The sequence below is a fragment of the Notamacropus eugenii genome, chromosome 1 (genome assembly GCF_028372415.1).
Source record: "Notamacropus eugenii isolate mMacEug1 chromosome 1, mMacEug1.pri_v2, whole genome shotgun sequence".
Classification (NCBI taxonomy): Eukaryota; Metazoa; Chordata; class Mammalia; order Diprotodontia; family Macropodidae; genus Notamacropus; species Notamacropus eugenii.
The window spans coordinates 182,903,337-182,931,201 of NC_092872.1; the positions used below are offsets into that span (position 1 = coordinate 182,903,337).

At 44.0% G+C, this 27,865-nt stretch overlaps 1 protein-coding gene across 4 annotated transcripts; it reads right to left on the bottom strand.

Moving 5' to 3' along the window:
* Positions 1-37: 37 nt before the first annotated feature.
* Positions 38-27,447, bottom strand: ITPRIP (inositol 1,4,5-trisphosphate receptor interacting protein). 4 transcript variants are annotated; one of them, XM_072621628.1, is made up of 4 exons: positions 27,159-27,441; positions 15,430-15,492; positions 12,638-12,748; positions 38-4,301 (listed from the first exon to the last, which is right to left on the bottom strand). In XM_072621628.1, exon 4 carries the CDS (start codon positions 4,286-4,288, stop codon positions 2,636-2,638), a length of 1,653 nt encoding a protein of 550 aa, XP_072477729.1. In that variant the 5' UTR covers positions 4,289-4,301; positions 12,638-12,748; positions 15,430-15,492; positions 27,159-27,441; the 3' UTR covers positions 38-2,635. The 4 variants fall into 4 exon arrangements, with proteins under 4 accessions (XP_072477729.1, XP_072477739.1, XP_072477734.1 ...); XM_072621633.1 differs by lacking the exon at positions 27,159-27,441 and adding an exon at positions 19,651-19,730 and having other exon boundaries at positions 1,214-4,301; XM_072621638.1 differs by lacking the exon at positions 15,430-15,492 and having other exon boundaries at positions 1,208-4,301; positions 27,159-27,447.
* Between the last annotated feature and the right edge of the window lie 418 nt (positions 27,448-27,865).

Sequence of the window (27,865 nt, forward strand, 5' to 3'; positions counted from 1 at the left end):
GATTTCCTGAGGCTATAAATAACCACCACCGACATACTCACTTTTTACACGACTTAACTCTTTAATATAATATAAATAAGGCGGCATAAAATACCAAGTGCAGACAAAAACTTCAACAACACTCTGCTTTAGAAGCAGCATTTGGATACAAACTTTTGAAAAAGATCCCTTTTGCCCTGTCAGGATTTGTTTTAAAAATAAAAAACAAGGCTGAGTATATTCCTTAGCAAAATATCCCATGGAATCAAAGAAAGTCAAATGGGGTTTGGGTTGGGTCTTGGACTTCAGATGGTCCCTGATCTCTGTAGTTTCTTCAAAGATCATTAGATGAGTCCAGAACAAGGATTTGTAAAGAAATAGACTGCAATAAATAAGGCGATTGACTACTCGTGGTTCAGCGGCTTCCGCCACCAAGTGCTTTAGAGGGTGAGCCCCTGACACCCAAGGGGGCACAGGGGGAGATGGCTGCAGCTCCCTGTGGGAGACCAGAATCAGTGTGGAGAGGAATTTTCTCCTGCCTTCTGCTTTCACTCAATCGTACTGCCTTCAAAGGCAGGGATAAGTTAGTACCCTGTGTTATCAATAACCTACATGAACTAGAAGTTAGTTTTTTTGAATTAGAAGTTGGTTTTTTTTAAGGTAATTTTTGACTACTCCTAGCCAGGGCCTTCACCTATCAGGATTCCTTCTCTGATAATTACCTTTTATTTAGCAAACTGTCAAGAATCCCTGGGAGAAGAGTGGCTTTTATCAAGAGTCAGAGAGAGGTAGATGGGGAAATTGTTTCTTTTTCTCAGGCATGGCAGGTATCCCATCCCTGAAGATCAATAGATGAGTTATTCAGTAACTGTACTGCTAGGGCAGGGAGGGCTGTAGAGTTGGGAGAGAAACTGTACCAAGGTGATTGTTCAACTCCTTTCCTCCCTTCCCTACCCCACTTCTTTCTGGCTCCTTTGCATGGAGGAAGCCACTGCCAAAGTACAGGAAACCTACGGTGCAAGTGAAAACTACTGTCAGCTGGTGCCACCATGCCAGGGTCCATGGCTGGAGAACTTCCATTCCTTTATGAACTGCCTGTTCCCATGCCCAAGTCCTCCATCACCTGTGGTTCAGATCAAATACATTTGGCGCAAAACTGTCTAAGTTACTACCAGTTCTCCAACAATGGTTGGTGGGCTGCCAGCAGGCGACATGGGAAGGCTCTGCTTTCTTTTCTTTTTTTTTCTTTTCTGAGACGTTCTGTGGTTTAGCTTCTGAGTCACTCCTATAGCGAAATGCAGGCAGGGATGGATTCCATAATGCACATTTCTACACCTTGCAGAAGCCCAGCCACGAGGTTACATTGAGGCTGACAAGGGGCCTTCCTGGGTTCCTTCAGAGTCCTTTCTGGTGTTTGTTCTAGGAAAACCCAGGAAGATGAGCAGGTTCCTTCTGGGACTTCTGCTGCTCATGGCTCTCTCACTCATCATTCCATAATGCCTTCCTCAGTTCTGGGACTTCATGAGACACAAAGAACTAGGAAAGGTAGAGTCTGGGACCAGACTATGAGAACAGATGGGTCTCAGCACCAAAAACGTTGTAGGGATACTTTTCACTAATTAATTAACCCTCGGTATTCTCTTCTCCCCCACCTCCACAACGTATCTTTTTCTAATCTCAGCCCTGCCCCCTTCCCTTTTAATATTCAACTAGAATCCATACTCCAAACTCACCTTATGCACATCCCATTATTCTACTGGCAAGAATGCCAATTTAGTGGCCACCACAAAAAAGGAACAAGTGAGAGAAGAGGCAGAGTAGAGGGGAGCCAGAACCCACACACGTGAGCTTTTATGCTCTGGGGAACTGATATGCCATGAAACTGGGGCAAGGGACTCACGCTGAAGGAACCTGCTTCATTTCAAAGCTTTGACCCCAGCTCCAACTGTGTAACTGAGGCATCAGCTTACCACTGCCTTATATCCCCATCATCCTTCTTTTCTGTTTTTATATAAAGAGTAGTCAAGATGGCTACATAGGATATGAGGCTGTGGCTGGAAGTTATAACATTAGATCTCAGGTGGTATTTCTGGTTGCAGGAGCACACAGCCAAGGACCTAGTAAGTTTTAAGTAAAGCTAGGTGTTTCTTTCAACATCCACCTTCTGTGCTCTCCTTGCCATTTCCTGAGACTCCCTGCTCTGCTTTCCTTAAAGCAAAGCTATTCAAGTAGAGATTGTGGACCTGACATTAAAAAAAAACAAAACAAAAAAACACCAGAAAAAAAGATTACACCCAAGTCCAAAAGCTTGGAATTGTTCCTCACTTTCCTGCTGTAGAACACCAACTCCATGGTGGTTGAGGGGAAGGAAGGAAAAGGGAGAGAGAAATCAAACAGAGCTTAAAAAGGAATGATTCCTAAAGTAAATGGAACCATCAATCACCAACCAGCTAATATGGCATAAAAGCAGTCGATATGTTGTCTTTGGGGGTCCCTGCTCTTAGAGGCCACTGGCTTCCTCCAGAGGATGAGCACCTACTCCCAAGAAAGTCTGCCCTTCTTCTCAGGTCTGGGTCTCCACATGATTCTGAAGGAATGGGGCTGGGAGAGGAATGTTCTATGCCCCCCTGACCTCAGTCCTTGCATTCCTGCTACCCTAAGAGAGGGTCCGTTTCTGGAGTGAGTTGGAGTGGTCAGCAGGGATGTGCAAGGAGTACTCACTGATGAGGGTAGAAGCATTCTTCAGCATATCATAGAAGGAATCAACTGTTTTCTGATAGAGGCTTCGCTGAAGGACAAAGGCACAGAAGAGGTTTAAGGGCTCTGCCCGTCTGAAGACCTCAGGGATGCCCATGGCATCAGGAATCTTCTGGTTGCCCACAAAGAAGTGGTAGAGCTTCTTTTCTAGAAGGCTCTTCTCCAGGAAGCGGAGCAGGTCATTCAGTCGGGATTCCAGGTGCCCAGACTTCCAGTCAGAAGCTGGCCGGGCCAGCAGCAAGTGAAGCAAAGCTGTCTTGAGGTGGTAGTTGCTGAGACCACTGACGCCTGTAAAACAGTTTTGCTTTGTTAACAGAAAGGAGGCAATCTGGAGGCAGCTAAGGTGACAGGCATTTTCTGGCAGTGCCTTAGTGATCATCTTAAGAAAGTGTCTTTCATAGACAGCAAAGGAAAGGAACCAGTGTGTACTGGAGGCCGGGGCCCCTGCAGGACGGCCCCTGGGGAAGTGAGAGACAAAGTATAGATCTGAATCCTCACACTGGACCACTGGGATGAGGTTGAAGAGGATGAACTTCCCTGAACGGAACTTGATTTTCAGGGATCCTGGGGTATCCAGGCGGCCAAAAGTCAGGTCAAACTCATACTTGCGGGAGATGCGTTGCCAAGCTCTGGTGAGGGCCGTCTGGAACCACTTCATGACCAGGTCCATATCCAAGAACGGAGAGTCCTTGAAACACAGCAGGTCTTCCATCTCGCTGGTGGGCCTCATCTTGTTGTTCTTACTGTGCAGAAGGCAGAGTAAGTCCTCCCCCAGCTTGGTCTTGCCACAGATGCAGCTCACAGAGTCCTCATTGACCCAGCCTACCTTGATCTGACCATAACCTTGGAGGTCCAGGGGGACTGACTTGCTGGTGCACCAGACCTCTGGGCGGAAGCGATAAGGCTCCGGGGGTGTGAAAGGCACAAAGAGGTCACACAGCAATGGCTTGTCCACTCTCCAGTTCTCATACATGCTACCCACACCAATGAAATCTTCCACCTCCATGTCAGTGTCCCGGTTGCACACACTCCTCAGGGCCTCCAACAGATCATCCACAAAGCCTTCTACGAACTCTCGAGTCCGGATTGCATCTCCAGTAGTCCCTCGGATGCATCGTTCATAAAAGTGGAATAGCGTCATCTTATCAGGGAGGTTAATGCCTTGGAAAGTGATCCTTGGGCTGTGAAGGTCATCTTCCTCTCCAGGAGAATCAGGTGGGATGCCATCCAGGTAGTCCTGCCTCCACAGCTCGATCATCAGGAAAATGATCATGCAGAGGGTACTCCATAGGTCCCAGGCCAACCGGCCTTCATTCTGCTGCTGGCCATCCTCAGCAGCTTGCTTCAGGGCCTCTTTCTCTTCCTCCAGTCTGGCCACCTCCTCTTCCAGCCGCAGCTGTTCCAGCTGCATCTTCTCCTGGTGAGCCTTCATCTTGTGGATGATTTCCTCCTCGTTTTCTGGGATTGTGGCATTCTCCCAAGGAAACAGGATTGGATGATTGATGATGGCCGTGACCACCACTAGGCAGACCCTGAAGATTCCTGCTGACATACTGAAAACTTCCCTAATGGGAGAAAGAGAGATGAGGGGAAAAAAAGATGAATCTCCAATCAACTTCTGCCCCAATTATTGGATCGTCCCTGATCTTTTCTACTGCAAACTTATTTTCTTTTCTCTGTAAACTCCTTGGTAAAGAACTGTCCTTTTCCTGTTCTCCTCCTACCTTCCCTCAGTACAATCTTGGTTATTTGCCCACCACCTCCCAGAAAAGAGAGCCCAGGCAGGGGCAGCCTATGATAATTATGAAGCTGTTCATGTTTGTCTTTGGGGTTCCATAGCCCTTCCCCAACTGTTTAGCTGGCTAAGCTCCTCGAGTGACACCCAAGCTGAAATCAGCTGAGGCTGTTCCTTATAAGACAAGGAGAACAAACAGTCCTCTCCCACCCCTCCCTCTTGTGCTTGATGGCACTCGCTAGGACAGGTTTTTTGGTCTCATTTCCATATTTCCTCTTTGATGTGTCCCCAATTCACAACTCAGGGAGGTTCCCGGTCTTAAGACAAAACATTTTCTGTGATAGTGATGGGAGAGGTGGGAAAGGTTTTCTTCCTTCATGACCATCTCTAGAAGGTGTCTTCTTACCCATAACTGGCCAAAAAAACCAGTCTCAGTCAGGCCAGCTTCCCCTCAAGTATGATTCAGCAGAGTGCCAATTGGAGGAGTCAGAGGGGGAATAAAAATAAAGAATTGCTAGGCCTCTGCAGGCAGGGCAGGAAAAGAGCAGCTTTCCATGATGTATTCTCCAGGGCCCCATTCAGGAGAACACCTGGGAAAAGGGTGAGAAAGTAGAGGACCTGGAGGGAGTGTGTGTGGAGTATTGTTCCAAGGGAAAGGAGCCAAGCATATGCTCTGCTCTCTCCATCAGAGAAACCACAGTGGAAAGAATTACTGGAGTCAAGGCTGGCAGAAGTGTGAAACCAGCCAAGCTTGTGTTTGGCCTCGTGAAATCTCTCTGTTCTTCAACCTATCACTTCTTCCTGATGCCCCCTCTTAGGCCAACAGCACTTTCTTGGTCTCCCCTTTTTCAAAGTCTGCTTTCAGGCTTTTTTTTGACCACCATTGGTATAAATGGCTGATGATAAATTAAAATGATTTAATAAGGGGATTCAAATCTCTCCCAGAAGGATAGGCATTTACCTAAGGATCAAATATTTGTTTGTTTAGCCAAAGGAGAGTGCTAAACTTGGAGTGAGGAAGACCTGAGTTCCCATCCTGCCTCTAACATTTTCTAGCTGTGTGATCCTGGGCACTGCCTCAGTCTCCTCATCTGTAAAATGGGGATGATAATTGCTTCCACCTCCCAGGGTTGTTATGGAGATAAAAAAATGTTTGTAAAACGCTCTTCAAACCTTACAATGCTATATAAATGCTATTATTATTGTTCTAGGCAGTAGCCCGTGGGAATCAAGGGTGGATTTTTGGGGGCATGAGGCTTTTGTTGTCCCAGTGATACTAATTGCACCCTTTTAGTGAGTATAATATGAAATCCAAGTCATCCCTTACATCTGACTAGGACACTACCTTTCATAGGGAATCTACATAGAACAGATAGATGGTAATCACCTTATCATTTGGAGGGAAGGATTCTCCCTTCTTATAAATAATAATCCTCATGATGAGAAAATCTTCCTTTCATCCAATATAATTGACTTTCAATATATTCTTTTTGCCTATCACTGGAAAAGAGTTGTAGTAGCTCCCTGTACACTCAGAAAAGTCATCGACTAGAGACCTAAAACGGAAAAACAGTATATGGGCCTCCCCTCCTCTGAACCTCAGTTTCCTCATTTGTTAAATTAGGCTAATATCACCAGTCTTGATAGAGAGGCAATGGACTATTAGGGCAGATCACCATTTACATTATCAGATATGATCACTGCATTGGATGCTTGAGCTTAAATGCCCTTTTTTTGTTGTTGTTCCAAGGAAGGCTTTAATCTAGAGGTATGTGTATGGAAATTTATATGACTTTAAATCAAAAAGGATCAATATAATATATATATATATATAAAAGACTCATAATCCCCATCCTTCTGACCTCACAGGGATATTGGGAGGACCAAATGATATAACTGTTTAAGAAATGGTTCTGAAGGGCATAAAGCTCGCTTGAAGTCCTGCAGGAGACCTGGGTCAGATCCTGGTCCCCTTGTAACCTTGGATAATTTCCTTAAATCTCTCTGATGCTTCAATTCCCCACTAAGATGAGCCTAATACTGCTGATATCATCTGCCTCACAGAGGAGTTGTGGGAATACCATGTGGATGACCTTAAAGCATGATGTTGCATGGTGATCTGGGTCCCTCTGAGTGGAACACTGCCTACTCTAAACCCAAACAAAGGGAGGAAGGCAGACAAGTAGGATGGAGAGGCCCTTGGTTCCCATGGGGAAAAGAGGTGTTGGGCCAGCAGGTTCCTGAGTCATCACCTTCATGAAATTAACAGGTCTCTAGCATACTGGGCCAGGATTCCCATCTGAGAACAGAGCTATTATTCCTTCCTCATTAAATTTTATGAGCCCCTCTTTGTTTCCAACATTACAACAGTGATGAGGCTGAGGAACTGGTCCAAAGCAGGGATTGGGGCCTTAGTGGCTCACCACATCTCCTCCAAGGGACTGGAGTTTGGAATTTCTGCTACCTCCTCACTCTTAATCTAGCCACATACTAAATAAATAGGACTTGAACTTCCAGGAAACTAGCATTGGGAATCAAGATTGTATATGTGTGTGTGTGTGTGTGTATGTGCGCATGTGTGTGCATGTGCACATACCACATAGGACAGCAGTGTCTACTGATTATGAGATCCCATGGGAACAACTTCTGAACAAATGGATGAGACACTTGCCAAAAGACATAATTTTCCTGACTTTTTTTTTGGAGAAAGACTTAAAAAAAAAAATCAACTATCTACCCTTGTGAACCCATGTCCTTGGCATGTCAACCCTGAAATCAAGTTAATCTCAGCTCAAGTTGGTCAGCAGCACACAGACTGAGAGATCTGGTTTGTGGCAACCAGATTCAAAAATAAATCAGGGTCACCTTGAGGGGTAGCGTTTTTATCAGGCTGCCAGGAAACAGGCAGGAAATACTGCTAAACTCCTCTCTCTCCCTCTCCTCCCCACCCTGCTCTCTGGAAGGTCATAGCCTCACTTAGAAGGCTTATAGAATTTAGAAATGTAAAAGATCTCCAGAAGATCATCTAGGCCAGCCCTCTCATTTTTACAGATGGGGAGACTGAGTCCTAGACAGGTTAAGTAGCTTGGCCATGGTCACATGAATAATATACAGCAAAGTCTGCATTTGAACTTGGGTCCCTTGACTTCAAATCTAGTTGTCTTACTATGCTGAGTTCCTGCCTTCCACTGCTAAATTTTATTATACCTATGGTATTGGAGAGAGGCTGAACACTTCTACACACACCATTGCTTCATGTGTTCATACCTGCCTTTCTGGTACATCCTAAACACCAATCTCAGTTGGTAATCTAACTTAGTCTTTCATTAATCTGACCTAGTCTGTCACTGCTGTCTCTCAACCTGTTGGCCATCTAGGTGGACTCCTACGTCCAGATACTAGCAGTCCTCTCTCACTCCATTCTCTCCCTGACAGGTTCCTCATATTTGGTTGATAACATAAAGTATTTAAATATTAAATAAGGAAGAATGAGTCAAGATCATCCTCTTCCTTTCCATCCCATAATTCATAGACCTACAGGATCAAAAGGAAGGAACCTCAAATTCCATCCAATCAAAAGGAAGGAACCTCAAAGTCCATCCAATCTAACTCCCTCATTTTACAGATGAAGAAACCGAGACTCACAGAGGTTATATGACTTGCCCAACATTACACAGGTAGTCAGTGTTAGAGGTAGGATTAAAACCCAGGTCCTTCAGAGCCAATACTCTTTCCATTGTATCATGCCGCCTATGAGTTAGTTGACCCTAACAGTCACAGTCACTAGGTTGTGAAGAGAGACCATTGTATACCTCCCTTCTGGAACAACTGAGCCTGTACTTCTGGTACTAATTCAAGTCAAGACCAAGGCTTAAAGGTATATGGGGAGCAAGGGAGGGAGTGGCATAAATCATCTTGTTATAAGTTCTGGCTGTCTCTAGGGAGAGAGAATCCAGAGAAGAGTAATTAGAATAGTAAAGAACATTGATTCCATTGCCATATGAAAACGAGTAGAAGAAAACAGAGATGCTCAGCCAGAAGAAAAGAGTAGAGAGAAGCGGGTGGGGGGAACATAATAGCGATCCTCTTAGTACTGATGAGGGCTGTAACATGGAAGATTTGTTCTGGCGGAACCAGAAACAATGGCTAGAAGCCACAAAGAGGGTGATTTAGGCTTCATGCCAGGAGAAAACTCCTAAAAAATTAGAGATATTGAATGGGTTGCCTTGGGAAGTGGATTTTTCCCACTACTGGAGTTCTTCAAGCAGAAGCTGCATGATCACTTCTCAGGAATGTCGGAGTAGATATGCTTTTTTGTGTGGTGGGGGGTGAGGGGGTAGAGAGGGGGTCTGGATTGAATTTGATGGCTGCTACAGTCTCTCCCAACTGAAAAAACACCAAAACATGACTTTGTGGGAGGGCATCCCTGAAAAAAGATCTGGATGAGACCCCTGGTCCTGGGCAGAAAACCTATCCATCAGAATGATTAACTATATAATTAGGAGAGCAGCCTTAGCCCAGAAGGCACAGATCCATGATTTCCTTAATGTAGGGAATCTACCAGTAGAGATTATAATTCCTACCCACTTCCTCCAAGGCAATCTGTCCATGTTCTTCTCCATGACCTCCACAGAGGATCCATCAGATGCCCACAAGACATTCTTCTGGCATGTATGGTATCTTGAGGTTACGTGTAAAGTACACACTTTAACATCTTATGTAAAAGTTAGTCATTTTTAATAGAACTTGAGATGTGATCAGATCATCTTTTTTGCTCATCCATAGCCCTGATGACACAATTCACACCAATTTGAGACGACATAGTTCTCAGAATATCTACAAACATTTAGTTTAATTGGTTAGTAATTGGGCAGGTAGATGGCATAGCAGATAGAGCACTGGGCCTGGAGTTAGGATAGACCAGAGTTCAAATCTGGCCTCAGACACTCACTAGCTGTATGACCCTAGGCAAGTCTCTTAACTCTGTTTGCCTCAATTTCCTCAAATATAAAATGAACTGGAGAAAAAAAAGGCAAATCACTCCATTATCTTTGTCAAGAAAACCCCAAATAGGGTCCTGGAGGTCAGACACTACTGAAACAACTCAGTCACCACAACCACAAAATTCATAACACTTAATATGATACGTAGCACACAGTAAGCACAATGTAAATATTAGTTACTATTGCTGTTTTAATTATTATCATGCAAACCTTATTCAACAACCAATGAGTTGAAGACTACCTATAAACCAAAAGGAGATTTTTCTCTCCTCTTTTCTAAAAATGGAGAACAAAACCTCACCTAAGAGGGAAGGCAACTAGACAAAACTGATAAAAAGAAAAATCAGCAAGTGTGCAATGAGTATTGCCCCAGGGGAGATAAGAGCGACACGGCTCCTACCCTTGAAGAGCTCCCAGTCTGGTTGAGGAGACAAGACATATACACATGGAAAGATAACAAAATTACAGAATGTCATAGCAAGAAAAGCAACTGAAAGCTCATTTGCTTCCAACTCCTTCCTCTTTCAGAGAAAAACCAAACCAGCCAAGGTCCAGGGAAGGGCACTAGCTAGCTCGGAATCATGTAGTTCATTCCTATAGGGCTTTGACAAGGAACTCAACCATGGTTTGAGATGGAGGATCACAGGATCTTGAGAGGAGAGGAACTTTGGAGTCCATTTAGTTTATGTTATTCCTTCATTTACAGAGAGGAGGCTGAATCTCAAAGAAAGGAAATGACTTGCCCCAAATCAAATACATAGATACCTTAAGGGCGACTAGGGAAGGAGAGATGCAGATAGACTAATTGTTCTTCACCTGTGGCCCTAGTTTCTTCTCACTGTCTCTCCACCTGGATACCTTGAACTCAGAGGTGACACTCCATGAACCACCATCCACCAATGCTTTTAGAACTGACCATTGTTTCCCCAAGATACTCTCAAAGAGAACATGAACCCAAGAGAAATCAGGTTATGAAAAAGAAGCATTTTAATGAAACAAACAAACAAAACCCATGTGATGCTAAGACTTGGTCTAGGATTTCTGTTCCCCACAGATCATCATCTCCCAATTTCTTTGCTTGGCATTCAAGGTCAGTTAGTTGGGGTGACAACCATTAGCTAAGTGCTAGGGATACAAAGAAAAGCAAAAAACAGTCCTTGCTCTAGAGGAGCTCACTGTCTTAATAGGAGAGGCAGTATGCAAATGACCATTTACAAACAAGGTATAGATAGGAAAAATTAGAAATACTCAACAGATGAAAGGCATTAACATTCAGGTTCTAGATAAGCTGTTCCCACCTTAGGTCTTCCACCTCAACTCTTCCTGTTCTCACAGTCCTCTCCTCTGGCTTCTTCCCTATCTCATGACAATTCCACTGCAATCAACCAACCAACGTGCATTTATTAAGTGCCTATTATGTGCTGAGCACAGTACAGAAATAATGAAACAATGCCTGTTCTTGAGGAGATGACATTTTGTCCTCAGAGACAAAATGAACAACTGGAAGTATGTACCTTGGTTACAATATTATTAGAAAGCTCCTGTCTTCTAAGCTTCTAAACATACTACTCTAGCCTACAGTGAGCTCTTTTCTGATTTTATATTATTTTATGTATGTTATTCTTGGTTTCTAAGGTTATAGTCCAGGGGAATTTTTTACGGGGAAGAGGGCAGGGACGTTGTCATTTCCTATCATCCGCACAAGGCTGGGCTCATGGCAGGTGATCAATAAATTCTTATTGGTTAATCGATCCCATGTGATAGTGATAAGGGTCAGGAATTAGTTTTCGAGGATTACAAGAGTGACAAACTTTATGAAGGTGATCCAAGAACTCAGGGATGGAACAGAGCCGTTTAGAAGACAACTGGCTCAGACTCGCTGGTCTGATTAGCGGGAGCCAGGGAATACTGAGCTTCCTAAAATACCTAGCCTAAAGAATGGCTACCAAATTTGCTAGGCCCTTCAGACTTGAAGCTCCTAGGCCCCCTTCTTTCCCTCTGATTCTTTTCTTTTCTGGGAGGAGAAAGAGAGATGCAAGGTCATAATGATGATGAAAAAACGCTTCTGAGTTGCATAGATGTGGGTTTTTCTGTAGAGATGACAAGAGGAGCCTCTTTAAGGCAGATCTGGACACCTGGGCAGGGCCACCAAAAGTCAGGAATCTCTTTGGTCTGAGAGCCTCCTCATACGGTGCTACACAGCACGTACTTACGAGCTAAGGACAGCCATGGTAGAACAGAGAAAGGGAAGACATTGGCATCTGACATGACACTGGCAAAGGAAGTTAATATATTGAAGGAAAAGGTAGGTAATAGATGAATTCTTACACTCTGCTTTTTCACTGCCTCCTTCCTCTTAGTTTTCAAACAGGCTTGGGTCCTCTCACACACACTGTCCCTTCTCCCCCACATCTTCCATGGAGAAAAAAAATTTAAAAACCTTCATTTGACTTACCTGCCCCTTCTGGCTCACTCCCATTTTCACTAATATCAGATTAGGCCTACTGCCTTTACTTCCTTACTTCCCAATTCCTCATTAATCTCTTGTAAACTGGTTTCCATCCCTACCACTGTACAGAAATGCTTCTAAGGTTTCCACTAACCTCCTAATCATCAAATCCAATGACTTCCTCTTATTTCTCATAATTCTCAACTTCTTTGTGGCACCTTATTCTTTTGATCACCCATCCTCTCTTTCACTGATACTACCCTCCTCTTCACCTATCCCCAAAGCATAGGCAAATCCTCCTGGGTTGGATCTTTATCCTTTCCTCTCTCCCTTGAGGAACATCAGTTATTAAGTCTTACCTACCAGCTTCCTGCAAATAATTCTCAGCTCTGACTTCTCTCCTGAACTCTGTCCTATTAGGAGCCTCCAGTCTAGCCAGAGATAGGACAATATTCCATAAAGTCACAGTTGGTGCCTTTTCTTGCTTCCCTAATGTTGTTCATGCTGTTTCCTCACTGTCCTACCCTTCTAACATCATCCTACTTTCAAGGCCCAGCTCAACTTCTACTTCTCTGAAGAGTTTCTGGACCAGGTCAGCCCACTCTGATATCTCCAACCCACTCTGATATCTCCTTTTTCTGAAATCCTATGGCACTCATGGACTCTACAGGATTTAGGCACTTAATTAGATGTCAATTCATATTGATACTTAACTATTCCAGCAGTCTGGCTTCCTCAACGGCTCCTTGAAGGCAGGACCTTTCTTCCTGTCCTTTCACAGTGCCTAATTTAGTGCTTGCTTCAAAGTAAGGGATAAGTGGACACCTGTTGGATGAAGGAAGAAAGTTTCTCTGAAGATCACTGAATACTGTACAGTTATGAGTCTGCTTCAGTACTGACCTCTAGCCCCACCCCGTAGTGACAGTTAGTTGGCGGAGAATGTTGGGAGGCAAGGCACAGGAAGGGACAGTGGGTGCTTGGGTGGAAAGGCAGACATCCTTCCTGCCCTCAAACTGCACTCCTTCCCTTAGGTAGAAGGTTAGAAAGGGAAATGCGTGCCATCAATCTTCCTGGGAACAAAGAGTCTTTCCTTCCCTATTGCCTGATTCCAAATATCCAATATCTCAACACCAGAACATACAAAATTTCCACTCTCCTGGATCATTCTTCTGTTAGAGGGATAGCTGGTGAGCATGTCACTCTTCTGCTCAAATCTCTTCCATATCTCTCCATTATGTACTGAATAATAGCCAAACTCTTTAGCCTGTTCTCCAAGGCCCTCCATAATCTAGTCTTTCCTCCACTACTACCTCCACCATAAACTTTGATTCTGTCAAACTCATCTACTTTTTGTCCCTTTAATACATCTTATGTTTCCACTTCTATGCCTCTGCTCCTACTTTTCCCTGTATTTGGAATGTTCTTAGTAGTCCACCACATTTCCTTCCTAAATGTCAGAGTTGGACAGGGCCTTTGAGATCTAGTTCAGTGGCGTTAAATCAAATAGAAAGAGGCTGCATATGGACTTGGAAAATCACAAACTAACATTATTGATATTATATGCTAATTTTTTATTTATTCTGTTAAACATTTCCTAATTACATTTACTTAGGAGTTTTGTGGGTCACTTGCCTGTAATAAGCAGCAAGTTTGTTACCTTTGTATTTAGTTCAACCCTAAATTTTACAGATGGAGAAAATGAGGCCCAGTGAAGGAAAGACATTTACCTAAAGTCATACAGCAATTTAGACACAGATCAAGGATCATAGACTTAGAAGGGAAAAGAGACCTTAAAGGCCACTGAGTCCCACCCTCTCTTTTTACAGATGAGGACACCAAGACACAGAGGTTAAGTGACTTGCCTAGGGTCATACAACTATCAATTGATTAAGGCAGGATTTAAACAAAGGTCCAATTCACTATACCAACATACCTCTTAATCTTCTGTGCTTTTGACTCACCATGCCACATTTTCATAGAATTCTAATTTAAATTTTGGTGGGAAGGTGGGGTGAGGTTTCTCCACACGGTAACAGAGGGACAAATGTTATAATAAAACAAAGACCCCTCTATTTTATAGCAAAAGTGCTTTGGGAAAAGTACATGGTGCAGTATTTTTCCATATTATGAGACTCAGCTGTATTTATTTCTCTTATAGGTTTCTTCTGCCTATTCATATCAGTTAGGTTGTTATGAGTTGACTCACTCCAAGTAACCAGCTTACCTATCTATATCTATGTTCCTGTACCTGCTGACAGTTACAATTTCTCTTTCTAGATCTTGGTCAGTCTGGGTCTAGGCTGGAAGACACAGAGCCACACTGGGGTACTCGGACAATTTGGTTTGCCACCTCTGTTCAGGAGGCTCAAGGTGGCTGAAACACCAAACCAGCCCCCTTTTCTTATCCCACCCCATCCAGAGAAGAAATAGAGAATAGTGTGGCCTGAAATCAGTCCTTCAGAGAGCTCTCTCTCTCTCTCTCTCTCTCTCTCTCTCTCTCTCTCTGTTCCCTGGACAACAAAGACAGATCAGAAGTCAGACACAGCCCTGTTTCTTAAAGGTTCCTCCAGCACCATGAGAAAAAAGAAAATTCTCAAAGGTTTTTGAATGGCTAGAAAGAGGCAGCTGCTCACACTCACTTCTCCTTCATGTCACAGCCAGTCACATGCCCTCCTTTCTCATCCCTCTCTCACCCATATGCTGGTAGGGCAGGATCCTTCTCCCCCAGGAGCTATTATTTCTTTAGCTCCAGGCCTGGGAAGCTCCTTTCTGTCCCCTCCAAGACCCCTCACCCATTCTGCTCTCCTTCCCAGACTGCACCTGGCATGATGTAGAGACCAAAACTCGGTGCCAGGGAAGGGACAGAAGAAGGGAAAAGAGCTGGGAATATGCACACGTAGAGGCTGTCTCTAGGCTTGTAAAGATCTAACAACCCTTTTCAACTTAACAAGGGGGACAAAACATCAGACAAAAAAGAAAGAGGCCAGCCCAGTTATAAAAAATTAAGAGCTTGATTGCTGTGTTCTCTACAGCCAGGGACTGGCTGAACAATAGAGCTGCGGTGTCTGCCTGCTCTGCCACCCTCCTACACCCTGGTTGCATTACTCAGAGCCAACCGGTTCTATTATTTTGAGAACCAAGCCCCTGGGATTGTAAAGTCATAGAATACAGTTAGTATTGCCAGCTGCTTCCTCCCATTTATCTCCCTATTAACTTGTATATTCACATACACATTCAATTCTCTCTTTTCCTCCCTCCCCTTTCTCTTGTTCACCCATCCTATTTCTAAAGCTCATCAGCCGGTCTCCCTCCCTCGCTCCCTCCCTCCTCCCTCTGCTTTTTCAGAAACGTTTTTTGGGGAAGGGAAGACATAGGGGTCACAAAGCTGAGAAATAGTTTTTGGATGACTAGAGATGGACTCTCCCTCTCACCTTCTTTCAAATGATAGGATTAGTTTCCCTTCTAGTTAAGGAGGCAGTAAAAAGATCTGGATTTGAATCCCGTACCTGTTACCAGTTTACAGGATGCTGGGTAGGTCACTTAAACTCTCTGTAGTTCAGCTTTCTCACCTGTAAAAGGAGAGAGTTGGACTAGATGATCTTTGAGATCTCTTCCATATCAAAATCTTATGATACTGTAATGAGTTTATTATTGGAATATAAAAATGGACACAATCAGACTTTTGTATTTGCTCACAATGAAAATACTTTGTGGAGGGGGTGGAGGAGGGAGTATCCTGATCTGTGTTTTCTTTCACAGATATAAGCAAAACTCCAGGGAAGAAAACTCCATTTGCTGCTCTAGATCAGTTACCATTCTATAACTCATAGTCTTGAGTTGTCTGGGCACAAAGAGATGAAGTGACTTGCTTAGGGTCACACAGTTAGTTTGCGTCAGAGGTGGAATTTGAACCCAAGTTCAGCTCTGTATCCACACAGTCTCTTTCAAAAAGAAAATAAGAGAGGCCCCTAGGTGGCCCAGTGAATGAAAGGAGGAATCAGGAGGACCTGAGTTCAAATGTGACCTCAGACAATTACTAGTTGTGTGTGACCCTGGATAAGTCATTTAATCCTGTTTGCCTCAGTTCGCTCATCTGTAAAATGAGGTGGAGAAGGAAAAGACAAACCACTCCAGTATCTTTGCCAAGAAAACCCCAAATGAGGTCAAAGAGTCAGACTCGAAGGAAACAACAACCACTATATACGAGGCTTTGTATTATAGACCCTGAGAGACAGAAAGAAGTGGCTCACAAGGAAGGAGCAGATTTGATTTCTGTCCTTAAATAAATTTACCACCTGGTGGCAATGAGAGAATTGATGGGGCAAGAGCAGGGAAAGGACAAGTAGTAAAAACAGCTGGTAATGACATGAGATCCCAAGGCTTACAAAGGGCTTTCCATCTGTTATCTTATATGATACAACAATGCTGGGAAGTACTATTATTTATCTACATTTTATAGAAGAGGAACCCAAACTTCAGAGAAGTAAAGTGACTGGCCTAGGGTCACCCAGCCTTGTGTCAGAAGCCAGAATTCAAATGTCAGCTAAGTCTAATGCTCCTCCCACTACGCCCCACTACATTGTGGGGAATTGCTTGTAGTAACAGATTAGTATGATAGCAAGGTTGAGAAAGTAAATCAGAGCTGTGTCAATGAAATGGCTGAGAGATTCCAGGAGGCCGGGAGGTCGACTAGGTTATACTGCTGGGGTCCTCTTCCAGCCAGAGGATTCTGGAATCTCTAAGGACTCTGCTTTCTGGACTTTGCAAGAAAAAAAAAAGGCCCTGTTTGCCTACCAAAATTAGTTAGGGAAAAAGGGCAGAGACAGATTATTTTGTATGTTGTAGGATGTGTGTGTGTGTGTGTGTGTGTGTGTGTGTGTGCGTGTGTGTCTAAGGGCAAGAGGTATGCTGAGACACAAGACATATTGTGCAGCTCACAAATGGATAACGCTGGGTGACTCCCGCCACACGTTTTCCATTTCATTTGGGTCTGCGGAAGTCTTGCATTTTCAGTGACTGTGAAACAAAGACGTGAGAGAACAAAGGCCACTTTCATAAACTCGAGGCTGAGGGCTTCCAGCTCCTTTTCTCCCCTCTCTGGGTAGAAGGCTAACGAAACACAATCCCAAGAGGATAGCCAGTTGTAAGCACATTCGCTCTCAGCCTTTGGATGGGTCCCAAACTTCATCCTCCTCTCTTTCTCCCCCCACCCCTTTTCCCATCCTGCCTCCCTCCCCATCTAAAGTTGATTTAGAATGGAGAATTCAGAAGAGGCTGGAGCTCCCTAGCTGACAACTACAGAGAAAGGCAAAACAAATGGAGGGAAATCAGCATCGCCTGAGGCAGCTTCAAAGCCAAATTTGAGAGAAACTCTAGACCCTTTTTCCAGGCCACACATTCCAGTCACTCTGTATTATTCATCTGTGGCTTAGATGTTTCAATAATTATGTGCTTGGTATTTATCTAGTGACTTTCATTAGAGGATCTCAAAGTACTCTCTGAATATTATCTGGCGGTGAGTTATTAACCCCATTTAGAAGATGGGGAAATGGCCACCCATCTGCCTTATGTTACACAATGAATCACCCAAAAGAGTGGGAACAGACTTAGGGGCATGGAAATAAGGATAATAATTAGCTTCTCTCTCATCTTTGTCTCAAAATGGCTTTATCTTTCCTCACAGAGGATTAAGATATAATCTGTAAATACCCTTTCCATACAAAAGGTCATAATCAAAGTAGAAATGCCACTTTCTTAATTTGCAACAAGACTTGTAAACAGAAGCATCATTCATGAATTAACTCACTGTTCTTTATAGCATATAAGCCTGACTTCAATCTTTACCCACAACTATGTTTATATAGAACTCAGGCAACTGTATCCAGAGAAATTTTCATAATTCCTGCTGTACAGTCTTGTCTGCCTTTTCATGATCCCTTTTAGCAAATCCCGTTTTAGCAAAGATACTGGAGTGGTTTGCCATTTCCTTCTCCAGCTCATTTTATAGATGAGGAAACTGAGGCAAACAGGGTTAAGTGACAACGTGCCCAGGGTCACATTCTTAATAAAGGTCTGAGAGGCTGGATTTGAACTCAGGAAGATGAGTTTTCCTGACTCCAGGCCCAGCACTCTATGCATTGTACCACCCAGCTGTCCAATAACTTTTCATAAAACCTGAAGTTAACCCAAAGCAGAAGGTGCTAGATGATCATTTAGCTTAAACCTCTGCCTCAAAGCAAGGCCTGCACCATCCCTGTTTCATAAAGGTGATAGTATTAATAGCTAACATCTCTATCTCTTTAAGATCTGTCATCTACAAAGTGTTTTATCTATATTATCTCACAACAGCTTCAAAGAAAGCACTATTACTGTCTGCATTCTACAGATGAAGAGGTTGGGGGACTTGCCCAGTAAATGTGGGCGGTATGATTTAAACCAAGTCCTCCTGACCCCAAGCCTATCACCCTAGACTCAAGCATCATCAAGGAGAGAGAAGATTGCCCACACCTTCCTTCTCTAATCTATTGTAGTTTCTCATCACTTTCCTAGAGAGGAAGTACATCTTTAGCTCTACTCTGCAGTCTTCTGGTTGGTTCTTTGGCTATGTCCTCTTTCTAGATTTCTGTATGACAGAAGCAAGTAAGCAAGTACAATGCAGACACAGCTACTCCCCAACTGAGTGAAGAACATCTGAATTCTAATATGTATATAGTCCCAGGGTTCATCCAATTGCAGAGTTTCATAAATGGGAGGGAAGTCAAGGCTATTGTCCCCAGTGTCGATCTCAAAAGATTATAGGATCACAGACATAGAATTGGATGGGACTTCAGAGGTCTGAGGAAACTGAGGCCCATGGTCATAGTTATTCAGTGGTAGGAATGGACTTTAAACTCATGTGCTTTCAAGTCTTACATTTTTCCTATTATTGCACACTGCCTCTCAAGGGGATCTCCCTAAATCTTCCTTTCTTAGGGACCCTCCTAGGTAAGGGAGAGTCTTAGTTAAATACATGAGTTTATTTAAATCCTTTGTGTCCTTAAGTATATTTTCAGTCTGCCCACCCTGGGGGCTGAGTCAGAATTAAGAATCACAGACTACTAGGGGTAGAAGCAACTTTAGAGTTCCTCTGGTCCAGCTCCATCCCCAGCCCTGGCCCCATCTTACAGATGCAGAGGCTGAGACTGAGAAAGGAGAATTATCTAGTTCAAGAAAACACAAGTAGTTGCAGAGCCATAAAGAAAATCTGGGTCTCCTAATTTCTGATCCAATATTCTTACCACTGTACTTCTGAGTAAAGAGGTGTAGGCAGACAGAGGTAAGGGTAGATAGATGCGTGACCAGGCCTAACAGAAAACCACCATGTTCACTCCCCACAAACCACATCTTGAAGAACTCTGCAGGAACCCCTCTTTCCTCCCACCAAACCCAGAACCTAGCAACAGCAAAGACAGCTCCCTGCAGAGGCCCTAGGGACTTCTAAAAGCTTCACCTTGCCTCTGCTTTGTCCTTAGCCTCACAAAGGTCTGAGAGACCAAGGAAGGTGTAGGGCTTGATAACCTGTGGATGCTACCTACCTCTGCTAAACCCTACTCCCTCACGCCTGCATCCCATCCACATGGCTCAGGCCTGGCCACCAACAACACAGGCTGGTAAACCTGTGCCAACCATGCTCCCTACTGAAATCCCCAGAGAACGCCTAGGAAGGTAAGGTCTTTGAATATCCTCACTTTGGGATGTGTTTTCATGCCAATCAGCTCCTCGGTGGTGTCTCCTGAACATCTTGCCCTGTTGTAGCTACATTCCCCTGGCAACAGTGATGACACACATAGGCAGTTACCATTCTGGTGATGTCACAGATCAGAATGGAAGCAGATAGAGGAAGGACTATATGGCAAACTGGGAGGCTGTTGCTGCCCAAATCCATTTTATAGCCTATCAGAAGGGGCTTAATGATCTGATTAACCTGTATCTAGTTCCAAATAACTTCCACAAGAGAAAAGTATCCTCATATTCCTTTCCAATTTCCATGTCTATCATAGGCCATTCCTAAAACTTAACTCTTCCTGTTGATCTTTCAAACCTAAAAGAAACAGAAAGTTCACAACTGGCAGCACTGTACTCACTGCTGAACAAACCCACATGAAATTGTACCTTCTCCACCATTCTGGGACTCTTAGAACCCCTGTCACCAGGGCCCTCTGCCCAAACTTTAGAGGATGATGTCAGTAAGGAGGTGGTCAAACCCTAGGATCCAGGGACGAAGAGAATCCCTCTGGGCTCCCTTAGCCATCCAGAGAAGGTTCAGGCAATGGTCAGCTCCCTGAAAAAGGTCATGGAAATCCTCTGATAACTCATAGGGCAACTCTATCTGTAGCTCTCTCCTAACTAGTATGACTATAGACCTCATAGAAAACACTAAGCCAAGAGCCTTAACTGGAGGTTTGTAAACTTCTCAAAAAATATTTTGATAAACTTTTCAATACAATAAATACTTAAGAAATGCTTTAGCTAATATTAACTGTTTTCTATTGTAACCTTAAGTATTTAATGCATTTTAAAACATTATTCTGAGAAGGGGCTCATAGATTTCACTAGACTGACTTGCCAAAAGGGGGCCTAGGCCACAAAAAAGGATAAGGACCCCACTCATGGGCACTAACTTTGCCCCCCAGACCTGGATATTCCATCGAAGTCATCTGGTTACTTCTATGAACCTCTTTGCTCTGTGCTGTTATTTGACTCCCCAGCATTCTAGCTGGCTTGCCTGAACCTTGGCCATTAGTATTTAAGCCTCTCATGACCTTAAGACTAACCATCCTGAGACTATGTAAATCTCAAAGGTAGGATGGAGACTCCATTTACCTGCACTATTAGGCCTTTACATAGTTAGAAGGGAATAGATACCAGAAACAAAACATTTGAACCTCAGAGATAACTAAAATTTTTGTTGGTGGGGAAGAGAAGAACACATATTTATTAAATAAGCATTTCACAAATATGACTTCATTTGATCCTTAAAACAAGACTCTAAGGTAGGGGTTATCATTATCTCCATTTTACATGAGGAAATTGAAGCACACAGAGTTTAAGATCACGTGCCTAGTAAGCATCTGAGGCTGGATTTGAATTCCTGACAACTCCAGACCCTACCCTTTATGCATTACAGTGTCCTCTAGCTGCCCCCTAGTCACCTGGTAGGCCTCACTAGAGCAAAGAAAACTTAAAAGAAGAAGAAGGGGATGGAGAGGGAGACAACTGAGGAGGGAAGGCCAATTGGTGAGAGGCACCACAGACCAGCATAATGGTATCCAGGCCTACAATGTGCCTGTAGGCAGATGTTCCCGTCGTATGTTGATAGTGAGCCAACATTTGTTGTTTGGTTGTTTTTCGGTCTTGTCTGATTCTTCCTGACCCCATTTGGGGTTTTCTTGGTAAAGATACTGGAGTGGATTTGCCATTTCCTTTTTTAGCTCATTTTACAGATGAGAAAACTGAGGCAAACAGGGTGAAGTGACTTGCCCAGGGTCACACGGCTAGGAAGTGTCTGAGGCTGGATTTGGACTCAGGGAAATGAATCTTCCTGACTCCAGGCCCAGTGTTTTATCCATCAACTAGCATCAACTAGCACATTTATCAAGTACAAAGCACTGTGTGCATGCATATACATGGTATATTCCATTCAAGCAGCCCCTGGAACTTGGTTGGTGACAAAAGCAGGGGACCCCTTTGGGCCAGAAAACTCATCACTGAGCAAACTCGTTCGCCAAGGGCAGAAGTGGAGGAGCATAGCTCCTAACCATATCATCATCTTGGGGTCAGAATTTATACTCTTGCCCTGATTGGGGGCTGATGACTGCAAGATAGCAACACATAGAACAGTTCTGGGCCTGTGTGTGCTAGGTATCTCAAGGTATAGCATACTGCACCGAGGACCAAGACCAGCCCTGAACTATATGGTGAAATCAGGACCCTCTGTATCCCATGAATCTCCTTTCCACACCCTTCCCAGTTTCAATCTGTCAGTGCTCTCCTGATTTCTCTAGACTTGCTCTTCTTGAAGGGATTTAGTATAAGTCTTTTACACCTGACAGTAAATGAAATGGGTCCCTGCCTGAGGGCTCCTCGGGACCCTCCTAGCTTGAGAGTGATTATCAATAGTAACTGTTGCTGTTTCCCTCCCAGCCTAATGTCTGTCTTTCTTTTGACCTCATTCAAGAGGCCATGCCCTGGTTACTTCTTAAACAGGCCTATTCAATGAATGGGCATTGCCTCACCCTAAGTGAGTACCTGCAAGACCTTGGCCTAAAGGGCCCAAGGTCTCCTAGTGCATCCTGGGTCATCTCCAGTCATCCTGAGGAATATCTGGTCACTGGATTCAGATGGCTCTGGAGGAGAAGTGAGGCTGGTGACCTGCACAGCCCTCCCTCACTCAAAACAAAGCCAAGCGTAAGTCATGTCATTATTTCTCTGATGGCATGGTCTTCTTCGGGCAATGAAGGACGAACACAAAGAAATGAAACTAAATCACTATATTCTTTCTTTCCTAGGAGGATGTATATTCATAGGACATACAGCTGGGGGTAAAGAGAATATCAGAGGTCATATAGCCCAACCTCCTCATTTTAAAATGAGGCCCAGAGAGATTAAATGACTTTTTTTTTAAACTTTTAAAAATATTTTTCCCACTTAATAGTACTTTATTTTTTCCAATTACAAGTAAAGATAGTTTTCCACATTCACTTTCATAAGATTTTGGAGATTAAATGACTTTTCCTAGGCCACACAGAAACAGTCTGCTGGTTCCAAACCCTGTATGTTGAAAAGTACATCACAACTGCCACTCCCAACCTTTCTCTCTCACGTTCGAATAAAAAGCCATGTCCCCTGTCAGAAGGATTTTAGGCTTCTGCAAGCAGGTGACCCCTTGATAATAACAAATATTTATTTAACACCTTGAGGATTACAAAATACTGGAAACACATAATCTCATTTGATCCTCAGAACAACCCTGTGAAGCAGGTACATTCTCACTTTACAGAGAGATTAAGGGACTTACCCAGGTCTCACGCCTTGTAAATACAAGTAAGAAAGATCCTAAGACAGGATCTGAAAGGTCTTTTAAAATTCAAGTCCAATGCCCTATCAGCTGCAGGGCTGCGTCTGTCACAGAGCAACTCATTATGACATGTACCAGTTCTGGCCACACTTGCTCACTTCAAGGACCATTCTGGACTTTGGATTTTCCACTCCTCATCATCTTTCTGCTTCCACTTTGGGAGAAAGGGTAGTTGAAAGGATTCTTTGCCAGCTACCTCCTTATCTCCACCTTTTGCCCACTGGCAGCTGTGGCCCAGGCACCCTGCATAAAGCAACACATTTCTTCTAGACACACCCAGGCAGCACTTAGTCATTACCTTGATCCATTCCAGTCCCCAAACTGGATTTGCTACCTCTTGCCACCCAGTAATTAAGAAGGGGAGTCTCCAGTATTTGTCAGGGGCTCTCTGCTGTCACCAAGGGCTCTTTGCTTCTCTGCTACTTTCTCTCATTTCTGATGTCAGACTAGTCACCTATCCTCCACCTTCCACTAACCATGGGCTCTTTTACTATTAAAGGAAACTATCGTTCCTTTTGCCTTTCTTTCCTGTTTTCCCAGCCCAAATCAGCTTTTCAGCAGCTCTGCCTATTGGTATGCTGGCTAGACTACCTTTCCTCAGCAAACCTAAGAGGCCTTCCATAAGGCAGTGTTGGATTCAGGGAGAAAATGAGCCCAATTTGAGGAATAATCAAAGGTCAGGCATTTCTAACCTAAACCTCAACTCTCCCCACTATCCTTTCTCTAAAAAACCTCTTCTAGAATCCCAAGAAATACTACCATACTTTTCCCATGGAGGGTGGAGGTAGGAACCAGACATGAACTTAGAATCACAGAATCTTACCAGTGGAAGGGATCTGGTTACCTTGTCTAACTTCCTACCCAATGTAGAAATCCCTTCTGCAATATATGTGACAGCTCACCTAGTTCTCCCCTATTTCACCTAGACAACTATTGGACAAAGGAATAGAACTTCTTCCTGAAAGTGTCCATTGAATATCTTGTAGAGGAGTTCTTAACCTTTTTTGTGTCATGGACCCCTTTGGCAGTCTGTGGAAGCTTATGGACTCCTCTAAATAATGTTTGTGTTGCCTATGTTCTTAACTGAAGGGAATGCTTAATTTCATTTAGACGTTAGTGAAAATAAAGATGTGATTTTTTTTTCCCAATCCAAATTCAGAGATCCTCTAAAATCTGTCTGTGGACTCCAAGTTAAGAACTGCTTATCTAGTACAATCCTTCCTCCAGTGGTTTGACAGATGATGAAACTGGGGCACAGAGAAGTGATCAATCTAGGATCATGTAGCTAATTAAGACAGTTTAAGTTATTAGAAAAAAATTGTTTCTTCCATTGACTCAAAATGTTTCTCCCTGAAACTTCTATTCACAGGTCCTAATTCTCCAGCCCCAGAGCCCATATAGAACAAAACTAATCCTTCTTCTGTGATGAACTTTCAAATATGTGAAGACAATGACCATGTCTCCTCTATCCAACAAACCTCCCCAGTTCTTCCAAATATTTCTCATATGATATTATTTCAAATCCCTTCACCATGGTGATTCTCTCTTTCAGACAAGTTTGCCAATGACCCTCCTAAAGTGTAGTGGCCAGAAATAGGTACAATATTCCAGATAGCTCTAAGGTAGTCTGTCTACTAAATCAACCTTCCTCTTTTTAAACTCACTCTGTAGAAGAGATGTACTTGCCACAATCTCCAGCTAAAACAATGTCCCCTCAGAGTCTTCTCTCCCTAAGTTTCTTTCCCATCTGAATTTTTGAGTTAGAACCAAAAGACCATGTTTCTATATGAAACCCCCAAATCAGCAGGATCTTTCAAAGATATCTTAGCCCAGAGGTTCCTCTTGTTTCCCACACTTTGATGGTAGTAGCAAAAGAAAAATAATCACACACATACCCCAGATGTTCTTTATTTCAAAAAACAGTGCTTTGAGAAAAGAAAAGCATCTGGGGTATGGGAAAGAAGTTAAAAGTTTAGAGCTTTTCACACATAAAAACTAGAAACTAGAAATGACTACCCCTCTGAAATTAATCAAACTGTAGGCTGACGTGAAAAGGAAATATCCCCTTTGTACCTATTCAGTAAGAGGCTCAAGAAAGATGACAGTCACATGGAAAATATGAGCCTAGCACTGCCTAGAGCAGTCACACACACAGAGAATTAGTAAGCAATGAGATGTAAAAAAAGTATTCATGATCCTGCAGATGGAAGGAAGAAGATATATAAACTAACCAGGTCATTATGTTATTACTGAGGGGGTGTGCATGATCCACATTATCTGCCTGGAGTGTGTAGAGCAATCCCTGGGGCAGAACACCCCTCCCCGCCTCCAGCCTGCCATCTCTCAGGAAAAAGGCAGCAAGGGAGCTTTCTGAGGGTCACAGCTGACTTGCATTTGCTTGAGAGGTGTGCAAGAGGAAAAACTCCAAGCCAAATCACAAAGAGGAAGAACAGCCGAATTAGGTGTAATTTTAGATCTAAAAGCAGAACTGAGTCTGAAACACTCTCTAGCCTCAGGACCACCTCTGAGCATTTTGGCATCCTGAAACCAAATCAGGAAGGGGAAAAGTAAAAGTCTTCTTAGGATCAGAGCTCTAAAGCTGGAAGGCATTACAAAGGCCATCTTGTCTAAAGCCTCCTCATTTTACAAATAAGGAAACTGCAGCCTAGGGAGGTCAAGATGCCCAAAGTCATATAAGTAAGTGAGCATCAGAGGTAGAATTTGAATTCAGGTCCCCTAACTTTAAAGCCAAGGATTTTCCCACTGTATCAACCACCACACTACTTTCTGTGTCTGAAAGAGATGAGTCATGCCACGGTGGGATCCCCTCCTTTTTCCTTTTAAAAGATTCCCCCTTTTCCCTGAATATTGAACTGAAATGCAGGTATATAAGCTCTATGTGTTGGGGATGGTGAAAGGGCAAAGGATGCTAGCCATCCAGGAGCAGAGGAAGTGGAAAAATTTGCACTCAGCATGTGGGTCCTTATTACAGCTTCAGAAAGAGGAAGCTGTGGGAACATCATCCGGTCATGGCAGAGACCTCATTGCTTCACTACCTCCACAGACATAAAGCAATGGCTTCCACTTTTACCTGAAGAAGGAAAAGTTGTCTTTCCCACTGGTATTTCAGGGGTCCAAGAAACCCTCCTTTCACCTTTTCAGAAAGAAAAGGACAAAGAACAAAAGCCTAGGAAGTGGAAGATCCAGGTTCTAGATTGGCTTTCCTACTAACTAGCTATATAATCTTGGGCAAATCTCTTAACTCTACATCTCAGACAACTCCTTCCTATAACACAAGTGGACATGGCCTAGATCATTAGCTCTCAAACTTTTTGGTCTCTGGACCCCTTTGCACTCTTAAAAAAATTATTGAAAACTCTTCAAAAAGGATTTTATCTCTTGATATTTGTCGTGTTAGAAATTAAAACATCTCAGTATAAAGATAGTTTTGACCTCTTCGATCCTTCGAAAAAGTCTGAGGACTCCCAGGAGTTCCCTGTCATTGAGATTAAATGACAGAACTAGAGAAGGGGCTGAAGATGGGGGCTCCACTTAAAGTTAGCTTTCCCTCAGAATATAACAATAACAGGGGATACAGAATGATTCTGTCCTTGCTTAGTCTGAATGGGAAAATGAAAGCAGATTTGATAGTTCGCATCCTTTTTCAGCATGGCAGAAAGAGGGAGAAAGAAACAACCCAAAAATATCCACTACATCTGTTGTCCAGTTTACCCAGCCCCGTTCTCTGTCTCATTCTATCCTAATGTGCCCTAAAGTCAAATAAAAAATCAGTAAAAGATCTGCAAGAAAGCTTAGAGCTCTAGACTGGGAGCCAGGAGCTCTGGTTCTGGTACCGGCTCTACCACCAATTTGTTGCGTGATCAGGAGCGTCAATTCTCCGCTCTGGGCCTCAGTTTCTCCGAATGTAAAATGAGGGAATCACTCTACAGTCTCTAAGGTCCCTTCCTACACTAAAACAGAATAACTATCAAATAACCCAAATCTCCTCTCCCCACTTCTATTCCTCGTGGCACCCATCAAGAGCCACCTAAGAGAAGTGTGGACAGGTCTAGAGAAACAACAAAGGCACAAACACAAGACAAGGGTCCCGGGACGTACCTGCAGGCAGTCCAGCGACGTCTGCCCGCTGGCTCGCGGTCCCGCTACTTTCCCCCCACCCAAGGGTGAGTGGGTGGGTCCGAAAACAGTTGACCGCGAGTTGGAAACTTCGGTGTGACAGCCGCCTCGCCGCTGCCGCCCGGCGCTTCTTCCCTGCTGAGCTCCAGGGAGCCGGCGATGCCCCTGCAGTCGGCGATCTTCTGGCCTCCATCAGCAGGGCCCTAATGGGCTTCGGGGGTTGCTCATTTCCTGGATGTCAGAGAAACTTTTTTTCCCTCCTTATAAGAACAAAACCCCCGCCTCAACTTTCAGCCTCGTAGGCGCTGCTTAAGGAGGCACTGGCCAGCCTCGGGGATCCGGGGGGCCGAACGGGTGGAAGCACGGGATCTGGGCATCTCCCCAGGGCTGGGGCGCGAGTCTACCCCGGGCGAGGCGGGGGTGGGCACCAGACCCTAGAAGGAGCCTGCGGGGCGAGGCGGCCGGGGCAGACCGCCTTAAATCAGTCCGGGCCCCTGCTGGCGGAGCGGAGCGGGTAAATGAAGCACCACCCTCCATCGGTCCCTCCCTCCCTCCCTCAGCCTCCGGCTCCAGCAGTTTGAAGTTGCTGTAGCGACTCCCGGAACAGACGCGGTGCCTCTCCCCATCCCCTCCAAATATTTCCAGCCTAAACCTCGGAAAACGTCTGCCCGCCTCCCACCTCCGCGCTG